The sequence below is a fragment of the Corvus brachyrhynchos genome, unplaced genomic scaffold (genome assembly GCF_000691975.1).
Source record: "Corvus brachyrhynchos isolate BGI_N302 unplaced genomic scaffold, ASM69197v1 scaffold62, whole genome shotgun sequence".
Classification (NCBI taxonomy): domain Eukaryota; kingdom Metazoa; phylum Chordata; class Aves; order Passeriformes; family Corvidae; genus Corvus; species Corvus brachyrhynchos.
Window position 1 is genome coordinate 4,388,110 of NW_008236629.1, and position 22,962 is coordinate 4,411,071.

Consider the following 22,962-nt stretch of genomic DNA (forward strand, 5'->3'; position numbering starts at 1 on the left):
CTCTACAAGATTCACACCCAGTCAAACCTGGACAGTAAATTGCCATTTAACTGCTAGTTGCACACCTTGAAACCGGGGCTGAGCTTGATGAAGATGCTGGTTTTCTTGTCCCACATGAGGATCAGTCCACTTTTGGTCTCAATTACCAAGTACACTCCCATATAGCGGACTGTGTATGGCACCTCATCATTCTCTCCTCTCTTTACGACACTGACATGCTCTTCACCAAGGATCATTTCATAGCTCTGAAACAGGAGGAAAAGGTAAGGAGAAATGAGTTTAGCAGCTGCAGCCTGTGCTCTCAGACATGTTTTTCTGCTTTTGAGACTACAATGAATAGTTTATATAATGAAAACAAATAATCAAAATGCAATAAATCAAAGCTATATAGTTCAAATCTCAGATTCCTGGAAGTGTGGTAACAGATATTTTAAATGGTGTACGTCAAAAAGTGTCTTTTGACTGTCATGGAGGAACTACATTGCATACAATAAAAGAATCTTCTGACACAATAGGCTAAATTTCTGCTAGACTATTTTCCTTTAGATCTTTACTTTTCCCAAGGATGGTATACGATAGTGTGGGAAGTGGAAAACATAGAAAGGTAGGAAGGTCTACCATATATTTCATTTGAATCTAGTGTAAACCTAATTTAACAGTTGAATTGCTTTTAAAAATATTTTCCAACTTCTTTGAAGCAATAGAAATCTAGGCTTCTCCTAAGGCTTAGCAAGTACAAAACAGTACTGGTCTATATGCAAAACCTTCTTACCTCTAAGAAAACTTTGATAGATTTTGAGCAAGTTGTCCCAGTGTTGCCGCAGGGAATATTTTCAGTGACAACCCTGAAGGTCCCATTGACTGTGCCACTTTTCCCACAGTGGTCCTGGGTAGAAAATAACATTTAAAAATACATTATTTTTACAGACACAATCAAGATTACCTCGTTTGTTATTGCTAGCTGTCAGTACCTGGACTAGTGTGTATTCACAGTTTCCATTGAAGCTGAACCTTTTGTCATCAAAGGTATTATAGTGACCATCTCCATAAACAGCACAAGTGCCCAGACATTGATCTTTGGTACATTCCCACTTTCTATTCTTGCATATACTAGAAAAAGAGAATGAAATATTTTAATAATAAAACAACTCATTCTTTTGTGTAGACATATCTGAACAATCAGTATTTGTTTGGCAGTTCATCCTTGCTAAATTCTATTTTCATTCTGGAGTTAAAATAGTCTTTTACATTTTTCATGTAAAGAATTAAAGCAAAGTTCTGTTCTGCTACTCTGAATACCTTAGCTGCAAAACAAGATAGTTAATGAACCCTGTAGTCCTAAAGGTTTCCTCCCATTCTGTGCTTTGACCATCTGACAGACATCAGAAGGCAATCTGCTCATACTGTGTAATCCAAAACTAGAAGATCCATCAACTGATTAAATTTGCAGTCCAAATCTTTCCTCACTGTCGTGCTACATAAGGTCTTTAGAGAGGCAAACAATGGAACCAGGAATGCTACTTCTGCAGATATATTTACCAGGTGTTACAGTCAAAGTTGATCTTTTCCCCAGGCTGATACATGGCTTCATTGTGAATACATGGACATTCCTCTTCAGGAATACAACCACCATTCCCATCTAACACAAGCCCATCTGGGCACACGCAGCCAGGTGTACATTGTGAGCTATACTGGAAAAGATATGAGGAAAACATAATTTTAGAGTGAAATGATCACATTAGAAAAAAGAAGATTAAATTCTCCTAAAAGGTGCCTTATATGGTCTTATTGCTGCCTTGCTTAAATAGGAGAGAACTATGAAGTAATTAAAGGATAACGGAACAAAAAATAAGTTACTAGCCGTAGATTTAATAGAATATAAATCTGTTAAAGATAAATGTTTCATGTGTACCAATCCTGATTGTTCTGCTGGAACCTGTGAGATTTAAAACACACAGGATCTTGCACTTTGTAGTGGGTGATTTGTGACTGAATGGACTTTTAAAAAGAAAGACAAGTAATATTTTTTTCAGTTTGGTTGAGTTATATTGAAATCTATTTATCTCATATGGTACTTACTCATGGAATGGCATGTGGCTACCAAGGACTTATGTGGAGTAACATAATCAGATGGGCAAGAAGTTCATAACTGCAGCATGGTATAAGAAAGAATCATTTCTCCTAGCCAGTTTTTAGCCAGTAATTTTCTCCTACAAAAGTCAGATATGTGGTAGAGCCCTAGATTTTTCACTACTAGCTACCATTACCTGCAGTAGCTGAAAATGTAGACACTAATCTTGAGAATGAATTTGGATATTACTTACTATATCTTGATCCAAGGGTCCCACTGTTAATGCTTCATTACATAATTTTAGCCTTTTGCTACAAGAATAAGGTATCTATGTTGTAGATTAGGAGTAGAACTGATAGATCAACTACTTTAGCAGCAAGAGCACAGACAAAACCTGGAAGCACCGTTTCATTGGGCCATGACATACTTACACACTGCATATCCAGAGTCTGGCAACTTTTTTGACATTCTGCTCCAGTTGTTCCTGCAGTGATGTTTTTACAGTCAAAGTAGAGCATGGGAGATTCACAGACTAGAGGAAGGAAAGAAGTGGCACAGGGTTTATTACACTGCTGTAGCCATTAAAACCATCTACAAATTCTTTGGAAATTCCCTATTTCAGTTAGTAGAGGTTGTTGTCCCTATTCAATCTGCTGATTAGATTCACTTCAGAGCACTGAATTCCCAGAAAAAACCACACAAAATATTTTATTTAAAAAGTCTTTATGTAAAAAGGGGTTTTATGATTAATCTAGTTCACTCCCTCCTTTTATGATAACTGTTGCACTATAACTAAATGAGAAATACTTCTATTATAAATCCATTAAGAAGAATTAATTCTAAGAACTATTTTGTGCAAGACCTGGTAAAGAGAAAGAAATAAGTGGAAGATTAATTTTACCTGGAGTTGGATTTAGTGTTCCAATGCAATTCAGTCTTCCCTGGACACAAGTGCTGTAAGAGAGGGAAAAACAATTTTATTTTTTTTCCTCTCAAACTGTATATTGAGGTTGAGAGCTACTTATCCCTTGTCAAGTTTCAGAATTTTCAAAGGAATTCCAAGAGGCTGCTTTGCAGTCTTAGGAAATAATTTCTCTCAATACCACAACACGTGCTGCTTTCATATGATATCCATTATTCCTTAGCAGGAGAATTCATAGGTTGTAATGCATATATGTTACTGCTTGTTACTTACATTCTCATAAGATCTCTTCTTGCTGGTGTTGTCATAAATCTATACTTGAAATATTATGGAATTAAATAAAAAATGCATCTAACTACAATTTCTCTATCAATCTAGAAATACTACAGAACCATAGAAACCTTTAGGTTGGAAAAGACCCTTAAGGTCCTTGAGTCCAGCACTGCCAAGTCCACCAGTAAACCATGTCCCTAAATGCCATATCTGCATGGCTTTTAAATACCTGCAGGGACGGTGACTCAACTGCTTCCTTGGGCAGCCTGCTCCAGTGCTTGACAACCATTTTAGGGAAGAAATTTTTCTTAACATCCAATCTAAACCTCCCTTTTGAGGCCGTTTCCTCGCATCCTGTCACTTGTTACCTGGGAGAAGAGGCCGACCCACACCTCACTACAGCTTCCTTTAAGCAGTTTTAGAGAGTGCGCAGGTCTCACCTGAGCCTCCTTTTCTCCAGGCTAAAAAAACTCAGCTCCCTCAGCTGCTCCTCATAATACTTTTGCTCCAGACCAGCTTTGTTGCCCCTGTCTGGACATGCCCCAGAACCGAAATGTCTTTCTTCTAGTGAGAGGCCCAAAACTGAACACAGGATTTGAGGTGTGGCCTCACCAGGACCAAGTACAGAGGGACAATCACTTCGTTAATGTTGAAGGCTTTACAAAAGTCCAGGTAGACAACATCCACAGCCTTTCCCTCATCCACTAAGCAGGTCACCTCATCATAGAAGGAGATCAGGTTGGTTAAGCAGCCACTGCCTTTCCCAAACACATCCTGGCTGGGCCTAAACCCCTGTTTGCCCTGTACATGCCAGGTGATGGCACTCAAGATAATCTGCTCCGTGTCCTTCCCTGGCACCAAGGTCAGGCTGACAGGCCTGTAGTTCACCAGATCCTTCTTCTGGCCCATACTGTAAATGGGCATCACATTTGCTGACCTCCAGTTAACCAGGACCTCCATGGTTATCCAGGACAGCTGAAAAATGATTGGAAGTGGCTCTGTGAACACTTCCACCAACTCCCTCAGTGTCCTTGGGTGGATCCCATCTGGCCCCACAGAATTGTGTGTATTTAAATGGTGTAACAGGTCATTAACCATTTCACTTTTCATCACTTTTTCATTCCATGTAGTGGCTTCATTCCACTCTCTGTCCCCATTCTGTAGCTCAGGGGAATATGTACCATTTGTAAAAGTTGAAAATAAAGTTGAAAGAACCTAAAGTTGAAGAAATTGAAGACAGAGCATTCTATTGAAATTCAGGGTGAAACCAGCTTAAACACACCAGTTTTTAATGAGAAAACACACATTTTTGAATGTTTTAAAAAAGATTCACTTACCATACACGCCCATTTTCATGGACAACTTCTCCAAATTGTATTGGAGATCCTCTATAGTAGCAGGGGCATTCATTAGCAGGCACACATTTGCCACTCTCATCCATGTAGGTTCCATTTACGCAGGTGCAGCCATCAACTGGGACAAATTTGATGTTGCATGTGACATCAGGCTCACTCAGAGACCGGCAGGTGGGTTGACAGGAAGAGATGGTATAGCTGTAGCTCAGGGATTTGGGGCATGAGGTGGTGTATTTTGCTTGAGAGAGGAAAATGAAATAGATTGTTAATTCCAGATGGTAAATTCTCATGTGAAAAAAGAAAAATCACAGACAGTAAAAATAACATGTAAACAATACTGTAGACCTCTGCTTATGTTGCAACTTTCATGTAAATGTAGTTCTGAATACTTTCAGAATTTGGCCTGAAAAGCTACTGTACACGTGGAGTAAAGGACGCATGCAAAGAAGAAAAGATTTTTTTCAAATGGAAGTTCAGAAGGAAACCTCCATTTGGTGCTGCCACTCATTGCCAAGAAGAGGTTTAAAGTTCTTGAAGAACGAGACAAGGTGTCTCCCTGAATATCATCTGGTATGCTGAAAACAGACATACTGGGTGAGCAGAACCCAGAATGCAGATTCAAAGACATTTAATTTGCAAGTGTTCTGGTTGGTATTATTAGTATTGTTATTCTGAAACATCACATTATCTCTGCAATAATTTGTGATGCTTGTAAAACTGTAGTGAAACTCAAAGTTGCACAGAAACAGGTGGAGGCACTTTCGTAACAACAGTCCCTTTCCTAATGAAGCCACATCTTCCATTTATTCATATTCACTTTTGCCAGCAATGGATTGATTCTAAAGGGACAGCAGAGAATTACTTCCAGGAGTGCACTTAACAAAATCCCTTCCTCATCACTTACTGATTTGTCTAGAAATTAGTAGAAAATAATCTCTGATCAGCAATTTTTAATGACGTGTGTTCTTAGGAAATGGGATAGTGGAGAGTACTTACAACAGACATCAGCCCTCCATCCCTGCAGCTGGATTCCTTTTTCAGCACAAGCTCTCACATAGGAAGACAGGGATGCACACAGACAGTCTTCACTATTTTCACAGTTACATGTGTCAAACATGCAGTTCTAAGAATGGAGAGAAAAATAAGGTCTCAGCACTGGTAATATTGTCAGTCTTAAAAAAACCAATGAACATTATCTTTCCAGTCTTATTCCTTAATCCTTCTTCAGATATGCTCGCTCATAGACAATAGTAACAGAGTGTTATCACTGTCTAGTCTTTGTCTAAGGTTCCTGGCAGGGGAAAATGCAGGTAATGAAAACTCAGTCCATATCTGCAGTTATAATTAGGAAATAGTGGTCTTAAAGTCTGTTATACGTTTCACAGCTTCTTGGTCCTCTGAACCATATTAGTGGATATGCTGCACAGTAGCTCTATTCACAATGTGCAATCTGGACACATCACCAGGGTCAATACCTGGGTGACTCCTACTGAGAAGAATGATTTGCAACACGTTGATAGCAGAATGATGGTGATTAGGTAATGGGCTTTTTGTTCCAAGTGGTTATTAGTGAGATGCCAGGCTGATAACGTGACAGTTGACTGATATTCAAACAAGCGTTTGACATGCCTTTACATACACTATCTGCCTTATGTGTAAAACCATCCGAGAGTAAATAGCTGCCTTTTCATCTGCAAACAAGTCAGGGTCTTGAAGCCAAGACTGACAACTGAAATAAAGTAATGTTACAACACAAAAAGAAACACATGTTGAAAGAAGGAAGTACTGCAGTACAGCAGTGAGGATACAGGCATTGTGTAAGCCATGTCTGGAACAGTTCCTATTTCTATTGTTTCCGAAGGGAAAAACAGTCTGACAAAGTACCGTGTGGTAAACATTGGGATTCACTGCATAGTGACAAGCAGCAAAAGGTCCTGTGCTGTCAGTGAGTAGTCCACACCAATGCTGAGCGTATTTTTCTGTGAAAAGAAGAAACCATACAAATGCACATTACTCTTCGCATTTCCTAAGTCACAAACCCATGCTGCCCTGGCCTATGAAGACAGTTCTGATATTCCATTAAATCTCTTCTTCTCCTGTCTTTTTTTTTTTTTTTTCTTTTCACTCAGCTGGGTCCTGGTTCAAAAGGTCGAGGTTCCTAAAACCAAAGAAGTGGACTTGCTGAAGGGGATGAATAAAAGGTTTCCAAAGATGCTCCTGCAATCCACTTCTCTGACATAAAGTTGTCAGCTTGGACATCTACTCTATTTTCAGTGACCTTGCAGTGGGCTTCACTTATGCTTCTGTCACTCTTTTTTTACATTGTTACTTATCTCCAGTGCTTTCATTTTGAATATTTGTTTCTGATTTCAGATGTATGTTTTTACCAAATATGTAAGTCTTTATTTTTTTATCTTTGCTTTCCAGCAGACATGTTTTCCTTAGGGATGAGCAAAAAGAAAAAAACCAAACCAGAAGAAATTCTAAGAAGCACTCACCATTATCAATGCTGAGTGCACAAGGATTCTCAAAACTCTGCTGGATATTAGGGCACGAAGCCTGAGTTTTCCATGTATTAGCAAATGCTGATGCTGTTCCTTCAATTATTCCACTTATAACCTTGAAGTCATCAGTTTGGATGTTATTGAAATTTCCACAGAGACCTGTTGAAGAGCAGTGAAAATTTTATGCTGCTCTTACTACAAAAAAAGACATTGATCAAGGTGTCCTTATATTTCATTCACTCACCACAAGTCTGGTTTTTGAAAGAAGCATCCAGGCGCACAAACACTTGCATCATGGGTGTGAATTGCACTTCAACCTGGACACCAAAGCTTGTGTCCATGATCATGAAGAATGATGAAGGTCTGAACATGGTGACATTAGCTACACATGAGAAACAAAATGGTCACTTTCTGAAAAAGGCCAAATGCTGAAAACACAATACTGTTCTTTTTCAATTTCCATGACAGTTTTTGCAAATTCAGAGGTGAAATAAAGATCTGGAGGTCAGAGATATTGCATGGAATCCTTAGTTATTGAAGCAGAGAACAAAAATCAAATTTCTTTCTAAGCAAGTGTGAGCATAGGGGTAGTAACAAAAAAAGAGGTAAAAGATGTAAAGAGATGTCTTCTGCCTTCAGTTTTGTGCAGTGAGAAGGAAGTAAAGCTGAGAGTAATCAAATCAGGAGACTGTAAATGCTGTTTGCTACTGTTTGAACTCTTGCCTTTGCTTGTCCTGTCTCCCATTTCTCTATGACACCAAACATCCCACTTTACTTCAAAAGCACTTGTGTCATTCACTATTAGAGAAAAAAACTACCTGCTGACATGGGCAGCTGGGTGTAGATGGAGTTCACAAACACACCACCATCAGGTTTGACCTTGACGATCTGATAAGGAAGAGGAACAAAAGGCAACTCTGTGAATCACAGAATGGTTTGGGTTGGGAGGGATTTTTGAAGATCATCCAGTTCCAACCCCCCCAACCCCCCTCCCTGCCATGGGCAGGGACACCTTTCACTAGACCAGGTTGCTTAGGGTCCCATCCAGCCTGACCTTGAACACTCCCAGAAATGGGGCATCCACACTCTCTGGGCAACCTGTTCCAGTGCCTCACCACCCTCAAAGTAAAGAATTTCTTCCTTATAGCTAATCTAAACCTGGCCTTTCAGTTTGAAGCCATTCCCCCTTGTCCTACGACTTTGTACCCTGGTAAAAGTCCCTCTCCAGCTTTCTTGTAGGTCCATTTTAGGAAGGGAAAGGCTTCTCTAAGGTCTCTCCAGAGCTTTCCCTTCTCCAGGCTGAACAACCCCAACTTTCCCAGCCTTTCCTGATAGGAGAGGTGCTCCAGCCCTGTGTTTGTCTTTGTGGCTGCCTCTGGACCTGTTTGCAAAAGTCCATGTTCTTCTTATGCTGGGGACCCCAGAGCTGGATGCAGCACTCCAGGGGGGTCTTCCCAGAGCAGAGTAGAGGGGAGGAATCCCCTTCCTCACCCTGCTGGCCACACTGCTTTGGATGTAGCCCAGGCTGGCCTTCTGGGATGCCAACCATGTGTGAAGAACAGCTATAGTCCAAAGAGTAGTAATGAGGAGGACTCCAGTGATATTAATTAAACAGATATTCAATAAAAAGGGTAGATCTTTGTGATTTCACCTCCCCCTTATTTCTACTTTGTATACTTTACTAATTTTCCCTGCCAGAAAAATTTACTTTTGAAGGGACTTTCTTGGCTTTTGAGGAGATTACATCATCTTGTTTTCTTTGAACACATTTTAGTGATTAATTACATCCCTAACTGTTGTAATTGTAATTACTAACCTTGAAGCTCATGGGTTTTTTCCATCTAATTGGCAGAGAAAATAGCTTTTTTCTGCTTTGTGAGTACAATATGCTTCTTAATGAAATTCCACAAAGCCAAATTTATGGCTGATCTGATTTTCATAACGAAATCCACTTCTTTTCAGTTGATTAAAAATATCATGTACTCATCACATATGCTGAAAACCTGACAAAGAAATGAATCTCCCTGACTGATTAAGCCCTAGCTTCTTTTCTCCCCATATTTTTATTGTGCTTATTTTGCATTCTTACAGTTTGTCCTTTATTCATATTGAGGGTCACTGACTTTAAGCAGGTCTCAGTGTCAGTTAGGCCACACTTGAGTAGTTCTACCAGGATGGTAAATTTTTCATCTTTACAGTCCTGAAAAAAACCAAAGTCAAGTTATTTCACAGAAGATTAATTAAAGAAGTTTTCCCTATAACATTTTCTCTCAATTCTGAAAACGTATTTCTTTTTCTGGAGAAGATACAGACTCTAGCAAATTACAGACCTTCTTTGGCTGAAGATTCAGTTTTTCCCTGTTTAATTATTAGGAGCAAGAAATGTAGAATCTGGATTTTATTGATTGTATCCATATGGATATCAAGATGGAGATTGATATTCATATTTGGTGTTTTTATTCATGATGACTTCTAATGTTTGATTCAATTCTACTCTAACTCTCATCTTTCTGTAGCTAGTATCAATGCCAGACAAAAATTTCAGATAAGACATATTTCAGGTGAATCTTTTTTTTCCTTTTACTGAATTGTGCAGATGGGGGAAAAAGGAAAAAAACAACAAACAGAAAAAGCCCCTAAAAGATCAAAATGTTTCACTTACACATGTCTGTGACTAAATATTTTAATTATAATTAATTTCCAATTTTTCTGAGTTATTTTTAAATGTTTAAAAATGTTTAAAAGCTGAAATATATCAGTTAACTTTAAGTGATTTTCTATATTTGAACTCCACAGAAATGAAAAAAAAAGTCTGCTTTATAATCTTTTTTTTTTAAGAACAGTTAGTGTAATTTTTAGAGTTGTACCATTTGGCCAAATACCATATAATAGAGTAACGAGGCAAAAATTACGCAGCCCAGTAAGAAAGCTGGATTAGTTGTACTGAAGGTTGCACACTAAGCAAATTCTTTAAAAAGACAGTGCTCTTCAATCGCTCTCTCACGGAACTGGAAATTTTCCAGTGAGCACCACACACGGTTGCATGACATCCTAATAATTAACTGGTGACTGTCATTGGAATGGTAGCGTAGCAAATATCTGGCTAAGTGGCAGGGAATTTAATGTCTGTATATCAGAAGTCCTAAGTTTTTTAAGTGTTGGTTGAGATCATGTTTCCTTTCTATAAATGTATAAGGCTTTATGACCTAGAAGTATCTTCTGAGTCCCACCTTAGAGAGGACGTAAGTGCAGTCTCCATGGTGATCGTAATGCTTCTTATCATATGTGGAAATGTGGGAACCTCCCACTACAGAGCATGTTCCTGGGCATGACTTGTCTTGGCAACTCCACTGGCCTCCGTTACAGGTACTGGAAGGATAAAGTTAAGTGAATTCAGTCACAGTGGTCCAGAATAAGAGGACGTTCAGTGCTGTTAGATGCAGCTGCTTTGCTATTGCTTTTCCCTTCAAGCTGTGGTTTGAGATACAGAGAATCCAGGCTTAAGATTTTCCAAAACGTGGCGAACTTGTGATGCAATGCATTGAAAGCAATGACTCTGGTAACCATTATCCTTGCTTATTTAATTGTTTTCCTTCTTTGGACAGGTGAACTCTTCAAAACAGATTTTGGATAAAAAATCATTTGGGTTTTTTCAGCTAACATAAAGCACAATGACAATACCTTCTGGTTTGTTTTTCTTTGAATACAAATGTATAATTAATATATTATACATTAATATAAAAAACTGCTCCTGATGCAGACTGTGTCTATTTTCAAAGCTGATGTGGTAGAGCACAGGTACAGGATTAATAATTGTGAGCTTGTATTGTGTCATCCCTTGCTTTCTCCAGAGGAAATAAATATTTACAAATACATTAACAACTACAACTTCATTCCCCTTAGAGAATTCCAAATGTTTGAACAAAATAAACAAAGAAGAAGCATTTTAATGGACTGGTGAGAAATCTAAACATCGTAAATCCTTGCTTTGATCACCATGAGATAGAGAGCAAAGCTAGTTATGGCTGTTGCTAAATAAAACAAATAGTGTTCTTTAGGGGTGCTTTGGAACTGTAGTGGTCAGTTAAATACACATATCAATTACCAGTGATGCAATTGCATATAATAAACTGTTAAACCAATTAAATATATGAGAGGAAATAATGAGTTAGAAAAGTAACAAAGGTTACCAGGTCTGGCATGGCTCTGAAAAAGAAGCTCCTGTAGCATAGGTTTTGCCATTGTAAATACAGGAGCACTCCTGCTGGGGAATGCAGCCAGAATTGTTGATGTCATCAAATACAGTCCCTAGATTAAAAAAAAAAAAAAAAAAGAAAGACAAAACCTTGATAAATTAAAGTGGCGTTTGTTGTACACCATTTTATTTGTTACAAATCCTAAATATCTTCTTAGTAAGAGACCTGCAGTTGTGAGTGGACATACCAATGCTGAGGACAGCAGAACTAAGTCAGTCTGCTGAGTGAAGCATTCAACCTTTGTATGCTTAAATTCCACCTGCTCTGAAAGAGGGACCTGTTGTAGCACAGGTGGCTGGTTGAAAGATCTGTTTGCTGTTCTTTTTTCCTGCTTTCTGAATATTGCACATGTATTGGCAATTAACTCAGACACCTTTTCTCAGCTGACACATGACAAATCCTTGTCACTTGCAGCTGTGAAAAATACAACTATATGAGGCTTAAATCCCATGGAATCTACCCAAATCCTACAGGTAAGCTCTTGTTCTTTGAGATCAGAGATGCAAGTACTTAAGAACTTGCCTGGGGGGCAGAAACAGCCATCAATACAGTGTTCTTCACAAAACAGAGATCGTTCAGGATTCCTGCATGTATCAGCGCAGGGGGAGTTGCACTCCTGGTACTGCATCTTGTAAGGACACTCCTTGGCTGAAATTTAAAGGAAGAGGTTTTTTGTTTTTCAGTCAGAAGTATTTCTAGTTCACTATACATGTAAATATTTGTATCCATTTAAGTTTTTCAGCTAGATTAAAAAAAACCAAAAAACCAACACACCAAACTGGAAACCGACGCCTGGCTCTCAAAATTTGCAAGTTTAATTACCAGTTCCCTATTTTACAGTTGAGATGTGAATTCCATAACTCTGGCGCTGAACTTGCTAATGACTGGATTTCTGGGGACAGCAAGGTAATGACCCCAGAAAGCCAGCACGGTCTGTGTTTCTACTGAAGGCTCCCTTCCCCATGAACAGTTGTACTGCTAGTGAAATGTAAGACTTAAATTCCTAAGCTTTAGTATATTTGCATTTTGAGATACCATCAGAAGGACAAATAGTTCATCATGGACTTTTGTTTTGGAGCAAAATGCTGGTGACAGTATCAACAGCTATCCACCATAATTAAGTATATGTTTAAATCAATGCAAACTCATCAGTATCAAGCAAGAGGAGATAAATAGGTGATTAACCAGCCATACACCTGTGAAGATCCAATCAGTTAATTGAGAACAACAAATGCTGTAGCCACCACGAGGAAACATGAGTACAAGTAAGTGTGTCTGTATGTCTCATTCCTTCTTGTTTCCCTTTTATTTGCTTCCTTCACTCTACTAGTTCATTAAATTGCACTTTGACTCTCGTTAAAGTATCCATGTAAGTGTTTTGGTAGCGTTTAATTCAGTTTGCATTAAAATCCTTAGCTCTTTTGCTGAAGTCTTCATGCTGAAACTTATACATCAGAATTTTCTAAAGAATTCAATCTTGAACAGCCTGTAACTCTTCCTGCATCCTCAGTGTTATTTGAGAGCTTGTTGTTTGTTAGTTACTGAGCATAAAGTAAGGCTATCTCCAGTGATACTCACGGCAAAGTTTTGAGGTTCTCCAGTCCAGGGGCTGCCCACCAGCATGAGCACACTGCCGGGAGTACTCAGCAAAGGTGTCACAGATGCATGAGCTGTTTTTAGATTCTGCAGAGCTGCACAAGTCATTTTGGCAAGCCTTAATGTAATCTTTAACATCAACTAGGTCATTACACTCTGCAAATGCAGAGCTGGTCAATGTTTTCTGGCATATGTCATCCTTTGGAGAAAAAAAAAAAACAAGTCCCAGTAAACAGAAAGAAGTTTGAGGGGTGGAGGGAGAGTTGGTATTGTTATTTTGTGTAATTATTATGTAACAGTCTTACAGCCCTCTTGAAGTTGTTATTGCCTGAGGGCTTCTTCTGTTGACCTGTATGAAGTTGTAGAAGGAAACAGATAAACTTGAAAGAAAAACAAAAGGATAATCAAAAGATCCTTACAAGATTATCAGTGCAGTTATATGTTGGGATAGAAGTGGTGTCTTCACAGCGTTCTGTTGGCCCATCCATTTTGTGCATATTCCCAAACTGCAAAGCTGTCATCTTAATATCTATAGAAAAGAAGTTTAATAATGAAGGTTGGAGGCTTTTGTTCAAAGCAACTGCTTGTTATCTTTTTTTTCTCTCAAGAATTTGGGTGAAAACTGGCCAAGGCAGTTAGCTCCCTTAAGCCTTTGAATGTGGTCATCACCCCTTCCAAAGGAAGCACTACATCACAGCCTCAATTTACTTTGTACAGCACCCGGGAAAAAGTAAAGATTGGAAAACTATTCTCAGCCTATTACATCTAGATGCACACTAAGGTTTTTGCCAGAAAAATAACGAATTCTTTCTAGATTTAACTGAGCCAGTACAGGGCAGACGAAAAAAATCTAAACAGGGATCTGGACAATGGAGACTGCTGTAAAACAAGGTTTAGGAAAATGCTCAAGCTTGGAATAGTTAAAAGATAAGATCTTACAAAGGTTATGCAAACCAGCAAGGAAAGGTGGATTTACTGATTTTGAGAAAAAAATGAAACAAGGAATGCACTGTCTAGAAAATATAATTACCTTTTGTTTTATTTAATGTATTTTTATATTTATTTATCTTATTAGTGGAAATCTGCTCATTTTTATGGAGTTACCCGATTAGTTATGCCAGCATGGTGTACAACAATGGCATACAAGAGATATGCACTCAGTTGTTAGCACCAGTACTATATTTAGTATAGTACTAAATATTATTAAATATTGTTATTAAATTTTTAAATATTGGTATGAAATATATTATTAATTCAAAGTATTAAATTACAGTCTGATCTCTACAGTACACATTTTTAAAAAGGGATTGAATCATATCTTAGGTGTAAACCATTTAACAGGATGGGAAAGAGGAATGCTGATGATGTCAGAGCCTGTTGGAGACCCCATAAACCATTTTTTTAAATTTAAAACACTTACTGTTTGAAATAAACTCATTGTATATGGGAAAGCCATTGAAGTCACCACAAAGTCCACAAGTTTGATTGGCATATTTCTCATTCAATTCCAGCTAAAATAATGAATAGTAAGTTGATAGAAATTAGTATAAACATACTTAAGTATTTTCAAGACTGGAGAAAACACTTGCACCTGCTGTGTCTTAGTATTTTTTATCAGATCTGTGGAATTTTATCTAGCAATTTAATTCAAACTTGAGGGATAAAGAGTCAGCTTAGATTTGATTGCATGGTCCAAACTGTTGATACTATTGACACAGATTTCACTGTAGTATCTATATTGCTCTCAGCCACTTTCTATTGATTCTTCAGGAAGAAAAGCAAATCCACAGAAAAGCAGAAATGAAGGCCTAGGAGATTGAAATTCTACTATAAATATATGTTTGAAGGGGTAATTGTGCCCTATAACAATACCAATATATAATGATATAATGAAAGTGATTTTTCATCCTGTTTTAAGCAAGTGTTTGCTATCCATTGAGTATAAATCCATGTAAATTTTTTTAGGGCTACCTGGATACAAGCCTTCTTAATTCTAAGAAAGAATTCCTCAACAGTATGAAATAAGAAGGCAGCAGCAGCCCCCTAAACAGGTAGGGACAGGCCTAATCAAATATTAGCTGTGGTCTCTGGAGGTGTAGGTGGGTTCAGGAGCAGCTCTTACCAGGATGCTGTCCTTTTCATTCCACAATAACACAACACCGATTTTGCTGCCAACTTTCACATAAATACTACTCTTCTCTATTGTAATACCAGATTGACTATATGGCAGTTGAACTCTGGGAAAAAGCAGAAAAAATGCCAGTTAATTTCTGATCCACATGTTTGATAAGAAGAATGGAAAGTCTTGTGGTATCCGACATCTGTAGAGATTTTAAAATAGTTCCTTTTTGGGAAAGAGAAGCAATTACAAAATAAGATGGTCCAACATTATCAAATACAGCTCTAAATTTGGATGCAAGTTCTCAGAACATTTCATCCAAATTTTATTTTTGAGGCAATCCTTAAGGGAAGGATTGATTTTCTGTGACAGGATTTAATAGCATTTTATTAATTATTTGTGTTGGTAAAATTGTCAGATTTATTGAAGAACACATAATTGTTTCCCCCCAAACACACCAAAGTACTTGGCAAGTTTGGAAAAAAAGTCTGTGGATACCAAAGAAGTGTCATGAATGAACTTACCTATTGCCATCGATCATGACAGCATCCTTTGTTAGTTCCACCACGACACCTTCGAGTTTCATCATGATGCGGTTGATTGTTGGAGTGTTTTCCACCACTTCACGCCTAATCTGGATGTTGAAGTCCTCATAGGGAGCGTTGCAGTGGGAGGCAAAAACATAATTACAGAGCCCAGGGAAGGTGAATATGTCTCCATCAAAGGTCTTAAAGTGGAAGTTGCCCCATGTGCTGCACACACGGCCATTGTGAGCAGGATTGGAAGCTGTGAATTAAAACTGGCTGTTAAAGAATGACTTAAAATCCCCAGCATTCGCATGGGGAGAATTAACTCATCCAAAGCTTTATTTTCTCACTGAATGTATTTTGCCTGCCTACCTCCGTTTGTTGTTTTCTGTCTAACCATGATATAGCTGTGTATTCATTCATCATTCATCTTTTATCTGTTACTCATATACCGCTATAAATGGTTAAAGTTATGTTCAGCTAGAGCTTAATTAGTCACCTTCATTTCAGCTAAGACAACGTGTTTATTTCTTAATCACCCTGTTTCTCCTCTGAATTATCCATGACTTCCTTTACCAGTGTCTTTCCCCAATTGTATTAAAGTCTTCTGTCTATATCCCCTTAAACTGAACACTTACTGAACACATTTCATTTCCTTTACTTACGTGTTATTGCTAGATTTGTCAGCAGTGGTGGGATGATGTTCAAGTTAGCTGGAATTCTGAAAGAAGCTAGAAAAAAATAACAAATCAAAAACTAGTATAATAACACCAAAATTTGCAGCTAGGATAGACCCAGGAAGGACTAGTGTGTTAATATGCCAGATTCAAGGAAACAATGTTAAGCCTGTTTTATTTTGCACTGGTTAGAAGTGCATACTAAAATTTGAACTCTGGATAGTTAAGTCATAATAAATTACTTTCAGCTGTGATGATCTGAATTTTTTACATTTTAATTTTGACCTTTTTATGAAACTGTGTTTCATTAGGATATTGGAATTCTTCAGAGACACTGAACAATACAAAGGGCTAAGCTGTACTAAATTAGCCTCTTACTGGTACAAAAGCATAGTTACTTTCTCATTACACCTCCTCTTTCTAAGGAGGGAATAAAAAACTTAATTATCATCTTTTCTCTGTTTCATATTTTTCTCTTAAGGGGCTGAAACCCCTTCAAAGTGGCCACGAATTGGTTGTACAGGACGGATACAAATCATTACATGGTAAAAGTCAGTGAGGATGGATTGTAATCTTGATTTCCCAACATCAGCCACTGATTTCACAGCAGGCCAAAGTGGTCTCACTTCCTCTTTTAAAAGGAACCAAACACCACTTTGGTTTTATATATACATGTTCATGCACATATGCATACAGCCTCTACAAACACATCTGTTTTCTTAGTTAACTATTATTATATAAATATAACCATACTCTGTGTGTACTTAGTAACTGGTGTCTAGTAAATGTATTACTATTCTTAGAGAGAGATGCTTGTTAATACACATTTCTTTTTACCTGACACTACTGACAATATGCTAAGAAGGAGTTTGTTAAGGCATTTTTATTGTTCAGTATAGATGTAGCAAATAAATACAAAAATACAGTATAAACAAATGTACCATTTTGTTTCTGTAGAAGACCCCCAGAGAACTGACTTCCTATTTGGATTCCAATCTGACCTCCTGTGAGAAAAATGTGAAAAGCATTAAGAGTAGTATCCTGTATCTGAACTTATAAAGCAAAGCACCCAGATCAAAGGACCCAGATACGTGTCTGTAAAACAAAGGGGGGAGTCCTTTGACATATCAGAGAAAATGAAACAGGCTCCCCAACAAAGCTAAAATGTAATTCTAGAAAGAGACGTTCTATTACAAATACATGAAGTTTGTAATCCAAATAACATACGTATATCTGCTTTCTTTGTTTCTCTCAAAATTCACTGCAAGAAATTCTAAAGACTGGATAACAGCCCTTACTTCACTGCTGCACTAGATCCCACTAATATGTGAAAAAATGCAGGAGGAATTCACAAAATGCAGGCAAGTCATTTATTAAAATTGTTGTGTAGAAGCTACGTTATAACAAAAGGCATGGAAGTGGTTAAAAGAATCAAGGCACTTCAAGGTTGATCCAACAATGGCTGCAGATATTTATGGCAGTTTCTTTAGTGTCTAAGCATAGTGCCTTTTCTCAGGCAGCAGATGGGGAGCCTCAATAAGGGATCTAGATTTGCTTTACCACTGGATACAAAAGGTACCTCTGAGGGACAGTACAAGGGCCATAGCCTGAGCAGTAACCCAGAAGTAACCAGATGAACCAGGTTCACTGTTCTACACATCTACTCACTCAGAGATGGTTCAAACTTACATCTTCTCAGCAGAAAACCTTAAGCATACTGTAAGTCTATTTGAGCAAGGGTTCTTACTGAAACACCTGAAGCAAAGACTTTTGAGAGACAACAAATACTCTCCTGAATGCTTTGATTCCTAGAAAAAGACTGACCCTGATCTCCTGGGCTGACATTTTAAGGTCTTGGATTTTATAAGTAAATATGTCAGGCACTTCCTGTAAAAGTTGAAGGGCTACAACTTTATTTTGTGAAGGACTGAATCCAGTTAGGATGTGGTAACTGTGCTTGTAACACATTGACTAATATGTACGTATAACCTGCCAAGTCTAAATCCTCACAGGATTTAAGTGATGAAATTACTAGTATCCTTATCTGGATTATGTGAATGAGCACTGTAGGCATCTAGAGAATTTCTCAGTCGAAGCAGAACTGCCTATGGAGCTTACCCTAAGTTAGGCCCCTTTTTCCTTATACAATAGGTGAGAAGAGTTCACCAAGTCAGAACTGGATCCGTAAGACCCAACTCACTGAACTGAGAGCCGTATTGGTGGAAGAGGGGGAAATGCTGAAGTCAGGGATGTGCCATAAGCCCCAGCCCCCTTTGGTGCTTACATTCCCTGCTGAGCATTTTCTCCACTGAAGAACCTCAGCCCGTGTACCTTCATGAAAGCTGAACAACTGTCTTTGCCTTTAAAATAATTGGATTAGGAGCACCTTTTTTAAAAATATATATTTTTTAAATATAACGTCTGGCTGTACACCATGTAAGCAGATTTATTACTTGATCCCAGAGCTAAAGAATTCAAGTCCCCTATCCCAAAGAGGACCCCAAGAGACTGGCTTTGGAGGAGAGGGTTCTGGGCAGCCCCACCATGGGTAGAAGTTGCTGCAGTGTCTGCAGTTTCTTTCAGCTCTAAGGTTTTAATTCTTTTCCCATTTAACTTTGTGCTTGACTGCTAGTGATGTGCAAAGAAGTGATGTGGGACAGAGTTTAACCATTTTCCATATCCTTCTCATCTTTGAGCACCATAGATAATAACATGAAATAAAGGTATTCACGTCATTATAATTTATACTGATTATAATTGATGAAAATATAATTGGTGAAAAAAATTGATACTGATCAGGTTAGAGAAATGCCTCTTTAACTCTACATAATAGGCTGAACTTTGCTTTCACATCCATAGGAATCTCAGCAGGCACAGAATCATAGAAGGTTTGTTTATTCTAGTGTGGGAACCTTGGTAGCAGAGCAAAATAGATCTATACATGTATTTTGTTCTGTTAATTTTTCTCAAGGAAACAGCAGGAGCTTCTGTTTACTTAGCAAATACATCATTCCCAAGGAAATTCTACCTGCATTGGTTTGTTTAGCAATTACACAATGCCACGTTGTTTACAATTATAAAAATAAGTATCTCTCAGTTGTAAGATAATGTAGTATTTGATAATTTGGAAACTAATTAAATTATTAAGAATATTTGGTTGTATTCTGCAAAGTCCATATCCAGCTGGTAATTATTGTTGTCATCAGTCTATAAAAGTTAATATTTGACATGAAATATAAAGGCAGGCACACAATGTTTGTGGAGATGGCATGGGATAGGACCAATATTCTTTAGTCTAGATATAGAAAATATTTTCCACAGGGTGTGATTCAAATAAAGAGGTGTTTGATGACTAATTACCACTCATTTTTCAAAACAGTTTATCAGATTAGCACTGCACAGGAGAAATAACTTTCTTGTTCCATGAATGGCTGAAAGCGCTTCTGACCAACATTGCGTAACTCTGGGCATAAGTTTATATTCTACAAGACTGTTGTGTTTTCAAGTACAATATAGATCAACTGGCCAGTGTTTTAGTGTTTATTTCACAAACTATAAAGCAGCCTAAAATTATGTTTGCACTTCTCAATGTTTTGAAAATGATATGCAAGATAAATTTACCTAGGCAATCTGCAGATTTTAAAATGTTAGCTGACAGGCCAGAAATTACTGTACATGAATGAGACTGACTTATCAAGCTGGTACTCCTGCAAGTAGTTCCAGTTTGATTAGTTCCATCAACTTAACAGGGTTACTTATACTAATAAAAACTGCCAAGACCAGCCCTGATGGATATAATATTGACAGGTGAAAAAACCCCATCCAAAATAATGCATTGTAGTGTCACACAAATCTCCCTGTCCTGTTCATACTCAATATCTGTAACTTATATAAATATTTTGCTTAGGGTATTATAAATGCTGCACAATTAGTTACTGAAAATCCTTGCCATACGAATATTCCCTCCCTGTTCCTTTTGCAAAAGAAGTTGCAAGAAATGTTGAGGAATCAGGAATTAGCCCCTGGTAGGTGACGAAATACTGAAAAAGATTGACCAGTGGTCTGATCTAGCAACTGGAAAATGTAGTGGTTTAGATTTCATAATAACCATAACATTCATAATGAATTCTAATACAAAATGCAACAGGAATAAAATGCTTTTTTAAGGCATAAGCAATACTGAGAAACTGACATTTTAAGACATGAATAAGAGTTCTTTTGGATTTGATCTTCATGGCTACTTTCCTTATGTAGTAACATACGGAAATTTGAGGCAATATTAAATTAAAACTGTCCAGTTAATAGACAGACACTTAATATTCCATGAAAATATATAAAGAAATCTTGTCAACCACCTCTTATATGAATCAATTAGTATAATTGTTTAAAATACATTACTAGGTCTAAACAGAGTATTTTTTCTTTTCCCAATAAAAAACTTCTTACCTATTTGATGGACACAGCAAACTGCTAACAGGAAAGCCCATTCTGGTAGCCATAGCCCCCTGCCAAACCCCATCTTGAGTGGAGTTTGGCACAAGGATGTTGGGTCTAAACTTGATCAGGACCATAGTTCATATGTGCTTTGTCGCTCTTATATAGTCGGTGACTTTGGCTTCAATCCCAGATTGATTCAGAGAGCATAGAAAGGTGAGGTTTGGGGGATTTTAGCTAATGAACAGGTAAACAGAGGATGCTCTTCCTTCCTCAGAAACTGCCCAATGGTATTTGCATTTTGGGAGGAGTAAATACATTTACGTATGTACATTTTAAGGTTCAATCTAGTAAAGAAACGTAACATGATTGCAAAGAAAACGCAACTCCTCCTCCACAAATAACAGGTCCTGGAACAAATTTAATTTGGTGTTGCTTTACAGTTATGCAGATGGCTTGCAAGTTACTGTTCTAAGTTTTTCTGTACTGTAATTAATGCCAGGCAGGTCTTCTCATAGAAAATATCAGGAGTAATTTCAGCCAGCCAGCCAGTCTTATACCAGCTTTCTAGGACTATAAAGATTGATTATAGTCTGTGATCATTATGACATTGTTTCAGAATCATTCCTGTTTAATTCCATTCACATCCACAGAGTTATGAGAACTACAAGTTAGAGAAACAGGCAATGAATCAAGTGTATAAGGCTTGCCAGTAAAGGTTTAACAGACCTTTTTTCCTCTGAACATTGGCTTTTTTGCAGTTTTACTGGATAATAATTTCAAAAGCAGGAACAAATGCATACTACAATAAGCACAGACAGTATTGCTACTTCTTGTCACTTTATCTTTTTTAGCTTGACACTGGAGGTAGGTAGGATGAGTTGCTCTGGGCAGATTTCTGTCTATTTCCTAGGTCAATAGATCTTACTTTAATATAGTAAAAGATGGACAAAACTATTCAATGTTAGTGAAACCATTCTTTTAAAACTGCTAGGTTTGGCAAAACCAATTCCCAGTCCAGCACTTGGTATATACATCATTTTCCCTCAGCTCACCCTCAGCTTTAGCCTCCTCACAGTTTACCGGAGTGCAGGTAGCTGATGGATTAAAAAAATCTCCATCATAAAAAATGGAATGAAAGCTGTTGCTCTAGTGGGGGATTTAGCCAGAGGGACCTGGGAGATATAATCGGGGTGGGGGAACCTCAGGAGTAAGGAGCAAAAAGCCCACAAAAACTACAATGTGTGGAGAGGCAGAAAGGACTTTCTTTGGGTAAAACAGGACAGTTTTACATTCTATGTGTCTGTAAGATTCAGTTCAGCAGTCTCTGCTTGTGTTTATAATTTCTGCTGAAGTAGGGGAAGGATACCAATTCGGGAAGGTGTTCTAATTGTAAAATGGGATCACAGCCATAACCTAAGTCCCTTGGGTTCTTACCAAAGTCCTACCCTGCAATTATACATTTTAAAATATTTCCGTAAAAGAGTAGGAGAGTATAATACAATATTCCATTCAGGTGTTACTGAACTGAATGGTGTCATTTTCTTTCATTATTTTTCCAGTTCAGCCCCTATTTCCACTTTTGTTTAGCTCTAAAGAGATGAGATCCTCACGCATTTAGTGTTATAAAATAAATTTGAAATAGTTTCTTTAAGGAGTGTTATCTGGATTTGATTTCTGGATTGAAATCGATGGAACCTTGCTATGGCAATATTGGGGTACTTAAGTCAACATTTTGGCCTGCTATAGCATGAAACATGTTCTCTGTCAAAATGTCCAGGATGTTTAATGAAGTTACATCTTCCTAATCAGTAGTAAGCTGTTTACACACTCTAGATCTGTATCTTTATGCTTCAGCAAACCAGGAGAAAAGAAAATACTGCATTTCCTGCCCATAGAACATTGTTTTATTCTGTGTCAGTACTCATATTGAATATAAATTCAACTGTACACAGAGAAGGCAAATGATTTCTTGTTTACGTGACGAGTTAGCTGCATTAAACAAATATACTCTAGTCTCACTTAAACAATTAGACGAGCCACCCAACAAACCTGGTTTTCAGCAGCCAACATGCATATACCTTTAACAACAGGCTGTTTGTGATGGTTAGAAGGAGCAGAGGTTGCTTCACTCCTCAGTTACACCCCTCCTTGTATGAGGGGCATAACAGAAAGTCAGGATCTTCTTGTGCTACTTTGAAACATTTGGAGAGAGTTTCTTGTTTTCC

At 37.8% G+C, this 22,962-nt stretch overlaps 1 protein-coding gene across 1 annotated transcript in view; it reads right to left on the reverse strand.

The window, feature by feature from the left end:
* LOC103624961 (mucin-5AC) overlaps positions 1 to 22,962 on the reverse strand; it is a 50,204-nt gene that overhangs the window by 4,607 nt on the left and 22,635 nt on the right. Inside the window, exons 2-24 of the mRNA XM_017726574.1 lie at positions 17,242 to 17,304; positions 16,289 to 16,354; positions 15,621 to 15,882; positions 15,100 to 15,214; positions 14,398 to 14,488; positions 13,397 to 13,506; positions 12,960 to 13,176; positions 11,904 to 12,029; positions 11,316 to 11,433; positions 10,356 to 10,494; positions 9,215 to 9,325; positions 7,944 to 8,013; positions 7,370 to 7,507; positions 7,120 to 7,284; positions 6,506 to 6,600; positions 5,618 to 5,744; positions 4,604 to 4,859; positions 2,973 to 3,025; positions 2,503 to 2,603; positions 1,540 to 1,691; positions 972 to 1,110; positions 773 to 886; positions 66 to 245 (exon numbers count right to left, since the gene is read on the reverse strand). Coding sequence (XP_017582063.1) covers positions 66 to 245; positions 773 to 886; positions 972 to 1,110; positions 1,540 to 1,691; positions 2,503 to 2,603; positions 2,973 to 3,025; positions 4,604 to 4,859; positions 5,618 to 5,744; positions 6,506 to 6,600; positions 7,120 to 7,284; positions 7,370 to 7,507; positions 7,944 to 8,013; positions 9,215 to 9,325; positions 10,356 to 10,494; positions 11,316 to 11,433; positions 11,904 to 12,029; positions 12,960 to 13,176; positions 13,397 to 13,506; positions 14,398 to 14,488; positions 15,100 to 15,214; positions 15,621 to 15,882; positions 16,289 to 16,354; positions 17,242 to 17,304 — 3,008 coding nt within the window. The remainder of the gene's footprint in view (positions 1 to 65; positions 246 to 772; positions 887 to 971; positions 1,111 to 1,539; positions 1,692 to 2,502; positions 2,604 to 2,972; positions 3,026 to 4,603; positions 4,860 to 5,617; positions 5,745 to 6,505; positions 6,601 to 7,119; positions 7,285 to 7,369; positions 7,508 to 7,943; positions 8,014 to 9,214; positions 9,326 to 10,355; positions 10,495 to 11,315; positions 11,434 to 11,903; positions 12,030 to 12,959; positions 13,177 to 13,396; positions 13,507 to 14,397; positions 14,489 to 15,099; positions 15,215 to 15,620; positions 15,883 to 16,288; positions 16,355 to 17,241; positions 17,305 to 22,962) is intronic.